Source organism: Oncorhynchus nerka, unplaced genomic scaffold, assembly GCF_034236695.1.
Source record: "Oncorhynchus nerka isolate Pitt River unplaced genomic scaffold, Oner_Uvic_2.0 unplaced_scaffold_4024, whole genome shotgun sequence".
Lineage (NCBI taxonomy): Eukaryota > Metazoa > Chordata > Actinopteri > Salmoniformes > Salmonidae > Oncorhynchus > Oncorhynchus nerka.
Window position 1 is genome coordinate 1 of NW_027037272.1, and position 18,489 is coordinate 18,489.

Below are 18,489 nucleotides of genomic sequence, written 5' to 3' on the forward strand. Positions count from 1 at the left end.
CAAGGCCATTTCACCAAGCTGGATCAGGGTGAGCTGAGATGCTCTGTCAGGGTCTCAAGGCCATTTCACCAAACTGGATCAGGGTGAGCTGAGATGCTCTGTCAGTCTCAAGGTCTCAGGGGTGAGCTGAGATGCCATCAGGTCTCAAGGCCCAAGCTGGATCAGGGTGAGCTGGAGATGCTCTGTCAGGGTCTCAAGGCCATTTCACCAAGCTGGATCAGGGGGAGCTGAGATGCTCTGTCAGGGTCTCAAGGCCATTTCACCAAGCTGGATCAGGGTGAGCTGAGATGCTCTGTCAGGGTCTCAAGGCCATTTCACCAAGCTGGATCAGGGTGAGCTGAGATGCTCTGTCAGGGTCTCAAGGCCATTTCACCAAGCTGGATCAGGGTGAGCTGAGATGCTCTGTCAGGGTCTCAATGCCATTTCACCAAGCTGGATCAATATTCTTTCAGCAACTCAACATTTTCTAGTACAGCAGACGACTCTGCTGCGTGTTATTATCATATATTACCCCTGTCATAAAGAATTTGTCAATGCAGTCATTTTCTTTCAAAGGCTTCATGGGAGGATTCCATGATGATGTCTTATGATCACAGCCACCTAATCATCCTCGGCTTCTAATTAGCCCCGTTCAAGCCCCCTCATCTCTCCAACGCAAGTCTCCCCCGGGACATTGGTGTAGAAGACAATGTATTCTCAATCCACTTATGTGGCAAAGGGACGAGAAATGAAAAGATTACAATCGTGACATAATTCTTCATGTGTAGTGCACTGCCTTTGCAGAAGTGTAGAACCACGTTATGAAGTAGTGCTATCCAGGCGTGTGTCAAATTGTCTGCATGAAATGAAGATGAATCAAGTCGCACCCAGCATTACTAGGGCCCGAAGCAGTTTTAATAACAGAACTGTCAGGCAATAGATATTTAAACATTAATACTATGCAAGACTAGACAGGTAAGTGCACTCTAAATCAGACCTTCCCACTTTCTCTACTTAGTGGCTGAAGGGTCATAATAATGTCTAACTCGGGCAGTTTGTGGTTGTCTACAGCACTTGTGTGGCCGAAATGGCATCATGCATTTGTCCACATTCAACATTCGAATGCACACCATATTGAAAGGTAGCCAGTGTTGTCTTTGGTATTTAAAACCCTAATGTGTCACGTGTGGCAAGTCACACTCTAGTTAGTTCTTCTCGAATGCCGTATATAATGATTTACTCCTGTGGATAAAACATACATTTGAACCTGGACAAAAAACAATTTCATTGCTTTTAGTTGTGCCATCTCCACAAGGGAAGTCCTAATCTAGGTCTTACTCATCAAGATCCCATTTTCCACGTATTATCTGTTACATTCTGGGTCAACCTGGCCACTTAACTTCTTAGTGATCCCTTCGCGCGCCAATTCGTTAACGGGATTGATTTGACAAAACCCAGTGAAATAGCAGCGCGCCAAATTCAAAAACAGAAATACTCATTTACATTTACATTTAAGTCATTTAGCAGACGCTCTTATCCAGAGCGACTTACAAATTGGTGCATTCACCTTATGACATCCAGTGGAACAGCCACTTTACAATAGTGCATCTAAATCTTTTAGGGGGGTGAGAAGGATTACTTTATCCTATCCTAGGTATTCCTTAAAGAGGTGGGGTTTCAGGTGTCTCCGGAAGGTGGTGATTGACTCCGCTGTCCTGGCGTCGTGAGGGAGTTTGTTCCACCATTGGGGGGCCAGAGCAGTGAACAGTTTTGACTGGGCTGAGCGGGAACTGTACTTCCTCAGTGGTAGGGAGGCGAGCAGGCCAGAGGTGGATGAACGCAGTGCCCTTGTTTGGGTGTAGGGCCTGATCAGAGCCTGGAGGTACTGAGGTGCCGTTCCCCTCACAGCTCCGTAGGCAAGCACCATGGTCTTGTAGCGGATGCTAGCTTCAACTGGAAGCCAGTGGAGAGAGCGGAGGAGCGGGGTGACGTGAGAGAACTTGGGAAGGTTGAACACCAGACGGGCTGCGGCGTTCTGGATGAGTTGTAGGGGTTTAATGGCACAGGCAGGAGCCCAGCCAACAGCGAGCTGCAGTAATCCAGACGGGGAGATGACAAGTGCCTGGATTAGGACCTGCGCCGCTTCCTGTGTGAGGCAGGGTCGTACTCTGCGGATGTTGTAGAGCATGAACCTACAGGAACGGGCCACCGCCTTGATGTTATTTGAGAACGACAGGGTGTTGTCCAGGATCACGCCAAGGTTCTTAGCGCTCTGGGAGGAGGACACAATGGAGTTGTCAACCGTGATGGCGAGATCATGGAACGGGCAGTCCTTCCCGGGAGGAAGAGCAGCTCCGTCTTGCCGAGGTTCAGCTTGAGGTGGTGATCCGTCATCCACACTGATATGTCTGCCAGACATGCAGAGATGCGATTCGCCACCTGGTCATCAGAAGGGGGAAAGGAGAAGATTAATTGTGTGTCGTCTGCATAGCAATGATAGGAGAGACCATGTGAGGTTATGACAGAGCCAAGTGACTTGGTGTATAGCGAGAATAGGAGAGGGCCTAGAACAGAGCCCTGGGGGACACCAGTGGTGAGAGCACGTGGTGAGGAGACAGATTCTCGCCACGCCACCTGGGAGGAGCGACCTGTCAGGTAGGAGGCAATCCAAGCGAGGGCCGCGCCGGAGATGCCCAACTCGGAGAGGGTGGAGAGGAGGATCTGATGGTTCACAGTATCGAAGGCAGCCGATAGGTCTAGAAGGATGAGAGCAGAGGAGAGAGAGTTAGCTTTAGCAGTGCGGAGCGCCTCCGTGATACAGAGAAGAGCAGTCTCAGTTGAATGACTAGTCTTGAAACCTGACTGATTTGGATCAAGAAGGTCATTCTGAGAGAGATAGCGGGAGAGCTGGCCAAGGACGGCACGTTCAAGAGTTTTGGAGAGAAAAGAAAGAAGGGATACTGGTCTCGAGTGTATGTTTTTTCAGAAGGGGTGCAACTCTCGCTCTCTTGAAGACGGAAGGGACGTAGCCAGCGGTCAGGGATGAGTTGATGAGCGAGGTGAGGTAAGGGAGAAGGTCTCCGGAAATGGTCTGGAGAAGAGAGGAGGGGATAGGGTCAAGCGGGCAGGTTGTTGGGCGGCCGGCCGTCACAAGACGCGAGATTTCATCTGGAGAGAGAGGGGAGAAAGAGGTCAGAGCACAGGGTAGGGCAGTGTGAGCAGAACCAGCGGTGTCGTTTGACTTAGCAAACGAGGATCGGATGTCGTCGACCTTCTTTTCAAAATGGTTGACGAAGTCATCTGCAGAGAGGGGGGAGGGGGAGGAGGATTCAGGAGGGAGGAGAAGGTGGCAAAGAGCTTCCTAGGGTTAGAGGCAGATGCTTGGAATTTAGAGTGGTAGAAAGTGGCTTTAGCAGCAGAGACAGAAGAGGAAAATGTAGAGAGGAGGGAGTGAAAGGATGCCAGGTCCGCAGGGAGGCGAGTTTTCCTCCATTTCTGCTCGGCTGCCCGGAGCCCTGTTCTGTGAGCTCGCAATGAGTCGTCGAGCCACGGAGCGGGAGGGGAGGACCGAGCCGGCCTCCCCTCCGGCCTGACCGAGCCGGCCTGGAGGATAGGGGACATAGAGATGCAGAAAGGGAGGAGAGGAGGGTTGAGGAGGCAGAATCAGGAGATAGGTTGGAGAAGGTTTGAGCAGAGGGAAGAGATGATAGGATGGAAGAGGAGAGAGTAGCGGGGGAGAGAGAGCGAAGGTTGGGACGGCGCGATACCATCCGAGTAGGGGCAGTGTGGGAAGTGTTGGATGAGAGCGAGAGGGAAAAGGATACAAGGTAGTGGTCGGAGACTTGGAGGGGAGTTGCAATGAGGTTAGTGGAAGAACAGCATCTAGTAAAGATGAGGTCGAGCGTATTGCCTGCCTTGTGAGTATGGGGGGAAGGTGAGGGGGTGAGGTCAAAAGAGGAGAGGAGTGGAAAGGAGGCAGAGAGGAATGAGTCAAAGGTAGACGTGGGGAGGTTAAAGTCGCCCAGAACTGTGAGAGGTGAGCCGTCCTCAGGAAAGGAGCTTATCAAGGCATCAAGCTCATTGATGAACTCTCCGAGGGAACCTGGAGGCGATAAATGATAAGGATGTTAAGCTTGAAAGGGCTGGTAACTGTGACAGCATGGAATTCAAAGGAGCGATAGACAGATGGGTAAGGGGGGAGAAAGAGAGAATGACCACTTGGAGAGATGAGGATCCGGTGCCACCACCCCGCTGACCAGAAGCTCGGGTGTGCGAGAACACGTGGGGGCGGACGAGAGAGAGCAGTAGGAGTAGCAGTGTTATCTGTGGTGATCCATGTTTCCGTCAGTGCCAAGAAGTCGAGGGACTGGAGGGAGGCATAGGCTGAGATGAACTCTGCCTTGTTGGCCGCAGATCGGCAGTTCCAGAGGCTACCGGAGACCTGGAACTCCACGTGGTCGTGCGCGCTGGGACCACCAGATTAGGTGGCCGCGCCACGCGTGTGGAGCGCTTTGTATGGTCTGCAGAGAGGAGAGAACAGGGATAGACAGACACATAGTTGACAGGCTACAGAAGAGGCTACGCTAATGCAAAGGAGATTGAATGACAAGTGGACTACACGTCTCGAATGTTCAGAAAGTTAAGCTACGTAGCAAGAATCTTATTGACTAAAAATGATTAAAATTATACAGTACTGCTGAAGTAGGCTAGCTGGCAGTGGCTGCGTTGTTGACTTTGTAGGCTAGCTGGCAGTGGCTACAGTGCTGCTATTCGGGGCTAGCTGGCTAGCTAGCAGTGTTGATTACGTTACGTTGCGTTAAAAGAACGACAACAGCTGGCTAGCTAACCTAGAAAATCGCTCTAGACTACACAATTATCTTTGATACAAAGACGGCTATGTAGCTAGCTATGTAGCTAGCTACGATCAAACAAATCTAACCGTTGTACTGTAATGAAATGAAATGAAAATGTGATACTACCTGTGGAGCGAAGGCGGAATGCGACCGAGTTGTTGAGTGCGGAAGGTAGACGTTATTAGCTGTTGGCTAGCTAGCAGTGTCTCCTACGTTAAGGGACGACAAATAGCTGGCTAGCTAACCTCGGTAAATTAAGATAATCACTCTAAAACTACACACTCTAAACTACACAATTATCTTGGATACGAAGACAGCAAAGACAACTATGTAGCTAGCTAACACTACACTAATCAAGTCGTTCAGTTGAGTGTAATAGTTTCTACAGTGCTGCTATTCGGTAGACGGTGGACGTTTGCTAGCTGGCTAGCTGCTGGGCAGATAGCAGTGTAGACTACGTTAGGACGACGAAATACGATAATTACGCAATTATCTTTGATACAATGACGGCTATGTAGCTAGCTAAGAAGAAATTGCTAAGATTAGACAAATCAAACCGTTGTACTATAATGAAATGTAATGAAAAGTTATACTACCTGCAGACCGAAGTGCGGATGCGACCGCTCGCTCCAACCCGGAAGCGTTATACTCATAATAATAATTCATGAATCATACAGGTGTTATACATCGGTTTAAAGATTAACTTCTTTTTAATCGAGCCACAGTGTCAGATTTCAAAAAGGCTTTACGGCGAAAGCAAACCATGCTATTATTTGAGGACAGCACCCCATCAAACAAACTCATGAAAATTACATTTCAGCCCGCCAGGCGCGACACAAAAGTCAGAAATAACGAAATAATTCATGCCTTACCTTTGAAGATCTTCTTCTGTTGGCACTCCAATTTATTTGGCGCGTTTGATCCAGAAAAACACCGGTTACAACACACATGACTACAAAGTATCTAATATAGTTACCTGTAAATTTGATCCAAACATTTAAAACAACTTTCCTAATCCAACTTTAGGTATTTTTAAACGTAAATAATCGATACAATTTAAGATGGGATAAACTGTGTTCAATACCGGACGAAAACGCAGTGGAGCTTTCGGGTCGCGCGCCCCAACCACAACAGTACACTAGACTTGACCCTCGTTCTGAACAGCCATACTCCTTCATTTCTCAAAGGAAAAACATCAACCAATTTCTAAAGGCTGTTGACATCTAGTGGAAGCGATAGGAACTGCAAGCAAGTGTCTTAGAAATCTAGATCCACATAGAAAACTCATTGAAAAGAGTGACCTCAAAAGTTTTTTCCTGGATGGTTTGTCCTCTGGGTTTCGCCTGCCAAATAAGTTATGTTAAACTCACAGACATCATTTTAACAGTGTTAGAAACTTTAGTGTTTTCTATCCAAATCTACCAATTATATGCACATCGTATATTCTGGGGCTGAATAGCAGGGAGTTTACTTTGGGCACGCTTTTCATCCGAACGTCAAAATACTGCCCCCTAGCCTTAAGAAGTTTTAAGTATAGGTTACAGGTTAAACCCAAGTGACCACTGTAACTTGTTTTCTGTAATGGAAATTGGTGGCAAATCCAAAAACTCGAAATAAATGAAATGGCTACTTATCAACCGATCCAGTGACACTTTTTACCATTTGGCTCATGCTGGTTAGGGGTAGGTCTGGCTATTGCGAGCTGATCCAGAATCAGCGGAGTTTTGTGGTTTCCTTAAATACTGGCAGATGTTTTCCCCTCTGCCTCCCTGTCCCAGACTGTGTTGATGTTTGTGAGGTGTCTGGCGGTTGCAGCCGCACCCCTCCCTGTCCCGTTTGGTGGACATATTTTAGGCCCCATCTTTTCACCCACACAGGCGGAGGAGAGAGTGGAATGGTCTGACGGATGATAAAGGACAGGGGGCCATTCTCTCTCTCTGTTTTTGTTTCGCTCACTCCTCCCATTCTCTCCTGCACTCCTCCCTCTTATTCTGGTTTTCACTTTTTCCCCATCTCTCTCTCTGACAGACTCACTTATTCATCTCTCCCTCTCTGTCCAGTCTGTCTGTGTTTTCACACCCATCTGCCAAACCACCAGATCCACCCATCTGTGAAAAACACACATCATCCTTCTTCATCATCCTTCTTTTTCCCTCTGTCTCATATGCTCTCCACCGCTCTCTCTCTCTGCCTGCCATTGTGTTCATACAGTGTAAGAAATGAAGTTGAACCCCAGATGCTTTTGTCAAGCACTGGACTAACAGGGTGAGACAGTGTTTCTCTTTAGACTAGAGTACAAGGCAAAGGGAAGGGGCAGCTTGATCAGCGATCACTAGAGGGCCAACTTATGAACGTACCATTTTTGGGATCAAGACATTTTCTATTAGTTCTTAACGCAAACTCACTTGTAGTTTAGTTTATTCAAATTTATACAACAGGCAACTTTCGGGTCAGACTCCTCAACCATTGCGAGAACTAGTTTCCCCTATATTGTTACCAGGCTCGGTCGAAGAAGCAGTTCTAGGGGCTAATTTGCACATATTCCCCTTGTGGCTTTCAACACTTCCTGCTTTGGACCCAACTCTAACATGGTGGAGGTACTTGTAAACGCTGAAATTGGTCGGGGAAAAGGGTGAGGGGTTTATAATAGGCCACTTCTGACCCACTGTCACCAGTTGGCTGGCAGTTGCATTGCACTGCACTATGAATCTTGTAGTCCTCTTGTGTTAAGCCATCTTTCTTTAGCCATGACTACCTGTGAACCTTGACCCCTGACCTCTTGCTCTGTCTGTCTTTCAGTGACTTCCTGATTCTGCCGGGCTTCATTGATTTTGCCTCAGACGATGTGGTGAGTAGTCCTCTCTTCTCTGACTGTCAAGACCTTCCAGAAAGCTAAGACAATTCAATATGGGTTTTGAGCTACAGGCTACCCTTCGACCCATCTTCAGCCTACTGTTCTGTTTATGGGCTCAATTCCACTTTGTTCTGAGACCCTCTTCCCTAGCCCATTCCTCTTAAGTGTTCAGAGTAATGGGGTAGAGTAATGGGTAGGTACAAGCCATACGATGAAGGCTGCTCTTAGCCTGTTGAACTGGTTAGTGTCCTCCAGTTTTACATTTTCTTTGTCTTCATATAACCTTTATATAACTAGGCAAGTCAGTTAAGAACAAATTATTATTTACAATGATGGCCTACCTGGGAACAGTGGGTTAACTCCCTTGTTCAGGGGCAGAACTACTAAATAAAAAACGACACATTTTTACCTGGTCAGCTCAGGGATTCAATCCAGCAACCTTTCGGTTACTGGCCCAATGGTCTAACCACTAGCCCAACGCTCTAACCACTAGGCTACCTGCTGGCTACTGGTCCAACGCTCTAACCACTAGGCTACCTGCTGGTTACTGGCCCAACGCTCTAACCACTAGGCTACCTGCTGGTTACTGGCCCAGCGCTCTTAACCACTAGGCTAACTGCTGGTTACTGGCCCAACGCTCTAACCACTAGGCTACTGGTCCAACGCTCTAACCACTAGGCTACCTGCTGGTTACTGGCCCAACCACTAGGCTACCGGCCCAACGCTCTAACCACTAGGCTACCTGCTGGTTACTGGCCCAACGCTCTAACCACTAGGCTACCTGCTGGTTACTGGCCCAACGCTCTAACCACTTGGCTACCTGCTGGTTACTGGCCCAGCGCTCTTAACCACTAGGCTAACTGCTGGTTACTGGCCCAACGCTCTAACCACTAGGCTACCTGCTGGTTACTGGCCCAACGCTTTAACCACTAGGCTACCTGCTGGTTACTGGCCCAACGCTCTAACCACTAGGCTACCTGCTGGTTACTGGCCCAACGCTCTAACCACTAGGCTACCTGCTGGTTACTGGCCCTACGCTCTAACCACTAGGCTACCTGCTGGTTACTGGCCCAACGCTCTAACCACTAGGCTACCTGCTGGTTACTGGCCCAACGCTCTAACCACTAGGCTACCTGCTGGTTACTGGCCCAACGCTCTAACCACTAGGCTACCTGCTGGTTACTGGCCCAACGCTCTAACCACTAGGCTACCTGCTGGTTACTGGTCCAACGCTCTTTTTATTTAATATTTTATTTTACCTTTATTTAACTAGGCAAGTCAGTTAAGAACAAATTCTTATTTTCAATGACGGCCTAGGAACAGTGGGTTAACTGCCTGTTCAGGGGCAGAACGACAGATTTGTACCTTGTCAGCTCGGGGATTTGAACTTGCAACCTTCCGGTTACTAGTCCAACACTCTAACCACTAAGCTACCCTGCTGGTTACTGGCCCAACGCTCTAACCACTAGGCCGTCCCAGACTGGTTCTTCCAGATCTCTGAAAACTACAGGGATAATGACTATGGGTGCACCAAGTGGGAGCAGTATTGCTTCCTACACATTCCTTATTATTTCAGTAGACACTCCTTGCCAGAGCCACTTCTGAAACCAAAGCCTCTTTACAGTATGCTGTGTCCACACAGATGCACAAACCAACCTCTGCATTCAAAGTCAAAACCTCATTCTGTAATTGCAGATTTTCCTAAAATAATTTTTACTCTCAGCTTCCTTCGTCATCCCTAACCTCCTAGCCACCCTATTTTTTACCAAGATGGCCTCCCACGCCTGGTCTCTCTGTCTCTCTCTCTGTATACGGTTGTGGCTGGTTGGTTGGTTGCTCACTCTTCTCTCAGGGGATGATGTGAGTTAATCTCAGGCTTTATGTGAAATCCCCCTGCCCTTCTCTCTCGTCCATCAGGAGTTTTTAATCTAATTGATATCTCTAATCTCCTTTTTTGTCCAGACTAGAACACAGCCCTTGTTGCCGTGGAAGGTGCCTGTCTGCATTGTGGGTAGTCTCCGTAGGGTTGTAACCTGGTCTATTTTCTTGACGGTGGAGTCAGTCTCTGGTAACTTGGACGAGCCTGTGTTTGTCAGTCTCTGGTAACTTGGACAGCCTGTGTTTGTCTGTCTCAACTGTGAATAAAGTCAAAGTTCATGCAATAATATTTGTTTAGACTGTAGTTTAAAATAGACCCCCCCACCCTCTTCCACACAGGGATGTTTTATACGTGTGAGGTGGGCCTCTGTCTGGTGTTTCAATGGGGAAGTTATTGCTGGTCACACCATGTGCAGAGGTGGTCTCTCAATTTTAAAGTTTAGCCCTTTGTAGAATTTGGCAGGGTGGTGCAGTTGAGCTAACAAAATGGCTGCCAGTGTCCAGTCTTTTTCTTCACCCCCCCCATTTCAGAAACACAATAGTTGGTATGGTAGTTTACATTTGCCAAAGATAAGGGAGGGAAGCTCTTAACGTCATAAAATGCATGCTCTGGTTTTCTCATGGGTGAGGAATGCCATGTTTTCCCTCCCAGCTGAGAAGACTGTGGAAGTGGCCGAGACTTTTTTATTTTTATAAAAGGGAACTTTCCCAGTGTTTTGGCAGATAGTTTCTAACAAGGTCACAGCCTGATTGTGCAAAACGTCTCCAGAAAGACTTGGGTCCCCTCAGTCACATGCATCAGTTTAGTCAAAGCAACATCGGTCTTGTCTCTCTGATGACAGATTTAAAAATAATAATTGTTTTATTTTTATTAAACTAGGCAAGTCAGTTAAGAACAAATTCTTATTTACAATGACTGCCTAGCCTGGCCGAACCCCGACGTTGCTGGGCCAATTGTGCGCCACCCTATGGGACTCCCAATCACTGCCGGATGTGATGCAGCTGCGCCATTCGGGAGCCCATATAAAATGTTGCACCTGATAATTTACATTTAGGCTAGATGGCGATGTCTACTTTCCAGTTACATGTTCTTTACTTGCTGTTGCAACTCTCGTCTGAGACTTTGAGACTCATCGTGCAGTCAGCCATTGAAAGCATGCTTGAGAAACGTGACCAAAAGCTGTCATTTTCCTTAGGCCAATCCACATAGGACAAACTTGCTTGTTGGAGCATGTCTGCCCCCTAGTGGACAACTGAGAAAGCAACCTTTACTATTACAAGCAATGATGGTCAAGGTTCTCTTTTCTTTATGAAGTAAATGACTTACACTCTGTATTAGAAATGAATAATATTGAGTATATTTCCTGTGTGGACATTTACACTCACTGCAACAGATTGTAATACCTCAATTGGGCCGACCAACCAGTGCTCCCGCACGGTGGCTAACCAGGCTATCTGCATTGTGTCCCACCCACCACCCCCTCTTTTACGCTACGGCTACTCTCTGTTCATCATATATGCATAGTCACTTTAACCATATCTACATGTACATACTACCTCAATCAGCCTGACTAACCGGTGTCTCTATGTAGCCTCGCTACATTTATAGCCTCACTACTGTATGTAGCCTGTCTTTTTACTGTTGTTTTATTTCTTTACCTACTTATTGTTCACCTAATACCTTTTTTGCACTATTGTTTAGAGCCTGTAAGTAAGCATTTCACCTGTTGTATTCAGAGCACGTAAACTTAAACTTTGATTTGATTTAATATTATCTAGTGTGCTGAATGACTGATTTCCTAAACATGTTGTGGGTTATTGAGCCAATATGTCCTCCTTACTTTCTCCACCAGGACCTGACCTCTGCCCTGACCAGGAAGATCACCCTGAAGACGCCTCTCATCTCCTCCCCGATGGACACAGTCACAGAGTCATCGATGGCCATCGCCATGGCGGTGAGACCTTGTCGCCTGACATGCGAGCCAGTAAAAAATATATACAGTGCCTTGCGAAAGTATTCGGCCCCCTTGAACTTTGCGACCTTTTGCCACATTTCAGGCTTCAAACATAAAGATATAAAACTGTATTTTTTTGTGAAGAATCAACAACAAATGGGACACAATCATGAAGTGGAACGACATTTATTGGATATTTCAAACTTTTTTAACAAATCAAAAACTGAAAAATTGGGCGTGCAAAATTATTCAGCCCCTTTACTTTCAGAAGTTCAGTGAGGATCTCTGAATGATCCAATGTTGACCTAAATGACTAATGATGATAAATACAATCCACCTGTGTGTAATCAAGTCTCCGTATAAATGCACCTGCACTGTGATAGTCTCAGAGGTCTGTTAAAAGCGCAGAGAGCATCATGAAGAACAAGGAACACACCAGGCAGGTCCGAGATACTGTTGTGAAGAAGTTTAAAGCCGGATTTGGATACAAAAAGATTTCCCAAGCTTTAAACATCCCAAGGAGCACTGTGCAAGCGATAATATTGAAATGGAAGGAGTATCAGACCACTGCAAATCTACCAAGACCTGGCCGTCCCTCTAAACTTTCAGCTCATACAAGGAGAAGACTGATCAGAGATGCATCACCCTGAACACACCATCCCCACTGTCAAACATGGTGGTGGCAGCATCATGGTTTAGGCCTGCTTTTCTTCAGCAGGGACAGGGAAGATGGTTAAAATTGATGGGAAGATGGATGGAGCCAAATACAGGACCATTCTGGAAGAAAACCTGATGGAGTCTGCAAAAGACCTGAGACTGGGATGGAGATTTGTCTTCCAACAAGACAATGATCCAAAACATAAAGCAAAATCTACAATGGAATGGTTCAAAAATAAACATATCCAGGTGTTAGAATGGCCAAGTCAAAGTCCAGACCTGAATCCAATCGAGAATCTGTGGAAAGAACTGAAAACTGCTGTTCACAAATGCTCTCCATCCAACCTCACTGAGCTCGAGCTGTTTTGCAAGGAGGAATGGGAAAAAATGTCAGTCTCTCGATGTGCAAAACTGATAGAGACATACCCCAAGCGACTTACAGCTGTAATCGCAGCAAAAGGTGGCGCTACAAAGTATTAACTTAAGGGGGCTGAATAATTTTGCACGCCCAATTTTCAGTTTTTGATTTGTTAAAAAGGTTTGAAATATCCAATAAATGTCGTTCCACTTCATGATTGTGTCCCACTTGTTGTTGATTCTTCACAAAAAATACAGTTTTATATCTATGTTTGAAGCCTGAAATGTGGCAAAAGGTCGCAAAGTTCAAGGGGGCCGAATACTTTCGCAAGGCACTGTATATGTGTGTCCTCTATGCTAGAAATTACTGTGCGCTTTCCACATCTGCCCCAATCGAAGTGTTTTGTGTTGCTGGGGGGAAACGTACCATAAACAGTATTCCGTCTCCCAAAAGTGTGTTTTATTTGTCGGGTGTTTTTGAATGCCTTTAGCTCATGGGAGGCATCGGCCTCATCCATCACAACTGCACCCCTGAATTCCAAGCCAACGAGGTCCGCAAGGTTAAGGTGAGACCCCATAAACGCCTATGAAAGCATTTACCCTTTGTAGTTAATGACTTGCATCATTTTATATTGATTGGTATTAAATGGGTTGCGGTGCATCTATAAACATGATGGTTTATTAACAGATATTTGTTGTTTGTCCAGAGGTTTGAGCAGGGCTTCATCACAGACCCTCTTGTAATGAGCCCCCGTCACACGGTGGGGGACGTGTTCGAGGCCAAGACTCGCCACGGCTTCTCTGGCTTCCCCGTCACCGAGACTGGCAAGATGGGCAGCAAGCTGGTGGGCATCATCACCTCCAGAGACATCGACTTCCTCTCCGAGAAGGACCACAGCCGACCACTGGAGGAGGCCATGACTAAGAGGGAGGAGCTAGTGGTGGCCCCAGCCGGTGTCACGCTGAAAGAGGCTAACGACATTCTACAGCGGAGCAAAAAAGGTGAGCCAGTCGGTACAGTCCTTCTGGGAGTCTATTGTGGCCTGTTTTCTGGTACATTGTTCTATTGTATCATCCTCAACGTATTATTGATTGTCTTTGGTTTGCTGTACAAGGTCATTTATGAACTGTTTGAGGTTAGATGGCAGAATTACAAAGTCTCTTCGCTCTCCCCCCCCCCCCCCCCCCCACCAGGCAAGCTGCCCATCGTGAACGACAGTGATGAGCTGGTGTCCATCATCGCCAGGACAGACTTGAAGAAGAACAGGGACTACCCCCTGGCCTCCAAAGACTCTCGCAAACAGCTGCTGTGCGGAGCCGCCATCGGCACCAGGGACGACGACAAGTACAGACTGGACCTACTGATGCAGGCTGGGGTCGACGTGGTCGTACTGGTGGGTTTGAGGTTGGGGTTATGGTTATGGTTATGATCCAGATGGGGTTTAGATTGAGGTAGATGGGAGGGTTGGGTTAGGGGTTGACATTTTCATGCAGTTTTGGTGGACATGGTGGTTAGGGGTTGACATTTTCATGCAGTTTTGGTGGACATGGTGGTTAGGGGTTGACATTTTCATGCAGTTTTGGTGGACATGGTGGTTAGGGGTTGACATTTTCATGCAGTTTTGGTGGACATGGTGGTTAGGGGTTGACATTTTCATGCAGTTTTGGTGGACATGGTGGTTAGGGGTTGACATTTTCATGCAGTTTTGGTGGACATGGTGGTTAGGGGTTGACCTGTTCATGCAGTTTTGGTGGACATGGTGGTTAGGGGTTGACATTTTCATGCAGTTTTGGTGGACATGGTGGTTAGGGGTTGACATTTTCATGCAGTTTTGGTGGACATGGTGGTTAGGGGTTGACATTTTCATGCAGTTTTGGTGGACATGGTGGTTAGGGTTGACATTTTCATGCAGTTTTGGTGGACATGGTGGTTAGGGGTTGACATTTTCATGCAGTTTTGGTGACATGGTGGTTAGGGGTTGACATTTTCATGCAGTTTTGGTGGACATGGTGGTTGGTGGTTATGGTGGGGTTGACATTTTCATGCAGTTTTGGTGGACATGGTGGTTAGGGGGGTTGACATTTTCATGCAGTTTTGGTGACATGGTGGTTAGGGGTTGACATTTCATGCAGTTTTGGTGGACATGGTGGTTAGGGGTTGACATTTTCATGCAGTTTTGGTGGACATGGTGGTTAGGGGTTGACATTTTCATGCAGTTTTGGTGGACATGGTGGTTAGGGGTTGACCTGCAGTTCATGCAGTTTTGCAGTTTTGGACATGGTGGTTAGGGGTTGACCTGTTCATGCAGTTTTGGTGGACATGGTGGTTAGGGGTTGACCTGTTCATGCAGTTTTGGTGGACATGGTGGTTAGGGGTTGACATTTTCATGCAGTTTTGGTGGACATGGTGGTTAGGGGTTGACCTGTTCATGCAGTTTTGGTGGACATGGTGGTTAGGGGTTGACATTTTCATGCAGTTTTGGTGGACATGGTGGTTAGGGGTTGACCTGTTCATGCAGTTTTGGTGGACATGGTGGTTAGGGGTTGACATTTTCATGCAGTTTTGGTGGACATGGTGGTTAGGGGTTGACATTTTCATGCAGTTTTTTTATTTTTATTGAATTTTACCCCTTTTTCTCCCCAATTTCGTGGTATCCAATTGTTTAGTAGCTACTATCTTGTCTCATCGCTACAACTCCAGTACGGGCTCGGGAGAGACGAAAGTTGAAAGTCTTGCGCCACAAGAGTCGCTGGTGCGCGATGAGACAAGGATTTCCCTACCGGCCAAACCCTCCCTAACCCGGACGACGCTAGGCCAATTGTGCCTCCCGGTCGCGGCCGGTTACGACAGAGCCTGGGCGCGAACCCAGAGTCTCTGGTGGCACAGCTGGCGCTGCAGTATAGCGCCCTTAACCACTGCGCCACCCGGGAGGCCCCGGTCATACAGTTTTGGTGGACATGGTGGTTAGGTGCGAGTTACGGTTGGGTTTCAGGTCTAAATGGCAGTAGACCGTGGCACTGCAGTGCAGACATGACTTGTTTTCTCTGTTTCTGCAGGATTCCTCACAAGGCAACTCTGTGTATCAGGTCAACATGATCAACTACATCAAACAGAAGTACAGCGAGCTGCAGGTGGTGGGAGGGAACGGTGAGAGAGTGGAGCGCTGGGACACGATTTATCACTATGACACTTCCATCCACTTTCAGATCAAGATCAGTCTTGGGGGGGATACATTAGACACTTAAACACTAAACCTTTCTTTTCCTGCCTTCTGATGATGTTGTGTTGTCTCTTGTAGTGGTGACGGCAGCCCAGGCCAAGAACCTGATTGATGCAGGAGTGGACGCTCTGAGAGTGGGCATGGGCTGTGGCTCCATCTGTATCACCCAGGAAGGTAGTGACCCCACCCCCTGATACTATCAACGTTACAGGATCAATTCACATCTGAATGCAGGAGAGGATGTTGCTGGTTTTATATTTCAACCCACTTGCGGAATTGAGTTGAAATGGAATTGACCCAACCCAGAATCTACACCTTGCGTGCGATTTGGAATTGTAGTATTACGTCTAAATGTTATGATATATGAGTGTAGTGATGTTAAATAGAAATGTGATAATACGCATTGGATTCTCTACCCATAGCAGCTGGCTTTGGATCAGTTCCAATGTAAGGTCAACCGCTGAAGCTACACAGCAAAACTGGAGAAGGATCAGAGCAGCGAGTAACCAACCAAGATGCTACGCTGGTTGCTAGTCTCTGTCGCCGTGGTGATTTATGAAGGCTCTGCTCTTGGTTACCATGGCGACGACTTTCTCCACAGCATTATGTTCAGCAAATAATGGCAAACGTTTTTCAAGCGCAAAACAAACATCCTTATTGGAAGAACATATTCCATCCTTTTATTTTTTAACTGAACACCTTGATTCTGATATTACTTCCGTAAAAAAAATCCATCCATCCATCGGGCCCAACCGAACACCGCCTGACTACACCGGTCATAGGATATGTTACCATGGTAAGGTGACGCATTTCCTGTCTCCGTCTCCCGTAGTGATGGCGTGCGGGCGGCCTCAGGGCACCTCGGTGTATAAGGTGGCAGAGTATGCTCGACGTTTCGGTGTGCCAGTCATCGCAGACGGCGGCATTCAGACCGTGGGCCACGTGGTCAAGGCTCTCTCACTCGGGGCATCCACAGGTACCTTTCATTCACTTGTTAATTCATGCGTTCACTCTTTCATAGTCATTCATTCTCTTTCATTGTCATGCATTCATTATCATTCACTCTTCTGTTGTCACTTATTCACCCATTCATTCATTCATTAGCTTAATCCTTCATGAACCCCTTTTATAGCATGCACTAGGTCAATGTGGTTCATTTCATAGGCTTGAATAGGTGTATAGCAGGGCTGTCCAATGTCGGTCCTGGAGGGCCAAAACACTTCTGGTTTTCATCCTCGCCTTCTAATCAGGGACTAATTCAGACCTGGGACACCAAGTGAGTGCAATTAACGACCAGGTAGAACCAGAAACCAGAAGTTTTTCAGCCCTTCAGGAACAGAATTGAACAGCCCAGGTCTATAGTATTACAGTATCTTGATGTCTTTGGGCTAGTTTTCTGTTTCCCACTGTTGATCTCACGTCTATTTCTCTAATCCACTGTTGATCTCACGTCTATTCCTCTAATCCACTGTTGATCTCACGTCTATTCCTGTAATCCACTGTTGTTCTCACGTCTATTCTTCTAATCCACTGTTGATCTCAAGTCTATTCCTGTAATCCACTGTTGATCTCACGTCTATTCTTCTAATCCACTGTTGATCTCACGTCTATTCCTCTAATCCACTGTTGATCTCACGTCTATTCCTCTAATCCACTGTTGATCTCACGTCTATTCCTCTAATCCACTGTTGATCTCACGTCTATTCCTGTAATCCACTGTTGTTCTCACGTCTATTCTTCTAATCCACTGTTGATTTCAAGTCTATTCCTGTAATCCACTGTTGATCTCACGTCTATTCTTCTAATCCACTGTTGATCTCACGTCTATTCCTCTAATCCACTGTTGATCTCACGTCTATTCCTCTAATCCACTGTTGATCTCACGTCTATTCCTCTAATCCACTGTTGATCTCAAGTCTATTCCTGTAATCCACTGTTGATCTCACGTCTATTCCTCTAATCCACTGTTGATCTCACGTCTATTCCTCTAATCCACTGTTGATCTCACGTCTATTCCTCTAATCCACTGTTGATCTCACGTCTATTCCTCTAATCCACTGTTGATCTCACGTCTATTCTTCTAATTCATTCAAAGCTGATTGATGGTAATCGATGTAACAAAACACTAGCCGTACCGACAATTAATTGGAGAAATGCTTACCAACCAATGACCTTGAGTTATGACCTCTTGTGCCCCTCCCCAGTGATGATGGGCTCGTTGCTAGCGGCGACCACGGAGGCTCCGGGGGAGTACTTCTTCTCGGACGGTGTGCGGCTGAAGAAGTACCGCGGGATGGGCTCTCTGGACGCCATGGAGAAGAGCACCAGCAGCCAGAAACGCTACTTCAGGTAGGGAGGACATCACACACTAGAGCTGCAGCCCAAATCACATCCTATTCCCTGGCCTGTATAGTGCACTACTTCTGACCAGGGGCCATAGGGAATAGGGTGCCATTTGGGACTAACTCTTGATCAGACACTACTAGAATTCATAGGAGGGTTGGAATGAAGACCAGGTAAACAAAGTTGTTGCACATCAACAGTTGCTGTTAATCGCTGTTGAATGTAATTGATATTTTATGTCTGATTATATACATGTATTTATTGGTTTGTCCTTCATTCAGACGGTTCACATTGTGATACAATATATGACAAATGTCATTTTCTCAAAACAAATGATGCCAGTTTAAGCTGCTCTCTGTGCTCTCATTAGAGAATTTCACTGTCCATCAGCA

At 46.8% G+C, this 18,489-nt stretch overlaps 1 protein-coding gene across 1 annotated transcript; it reads left to right on the forward strand.

Annotated features, from left to right (window-relative positions):
• Window positions 1–7,593: 7,593 nt before the first annotated feature.
• LOC115120978 (inosine-5'-monophosphate dehydrogenase 1a-like) lies at window positions 7,594–18,474 on the forward strand (the record flags this gene model as incomplete). Its single annotated transcript, XM_065014279.1, has 9 exons — window positions 7,594–7,680; window positions 11,418–11,519; window positions 13,025–13,099; window positions 13,241–13,535; window positions 13,728–13,927; window positions 15,591–15,681; window positions 15,833–15,928; window positions 16,587–16,730; window positions 17,959–18,474. Coding segments are annotated over 9 exons (1,239 nt in total), but the record flags the coding sequence as incomplete, so codon positions are not given.
• Between the last annotated feature and the right edge of the window lie 15 nt (window positions 18,475–18,489).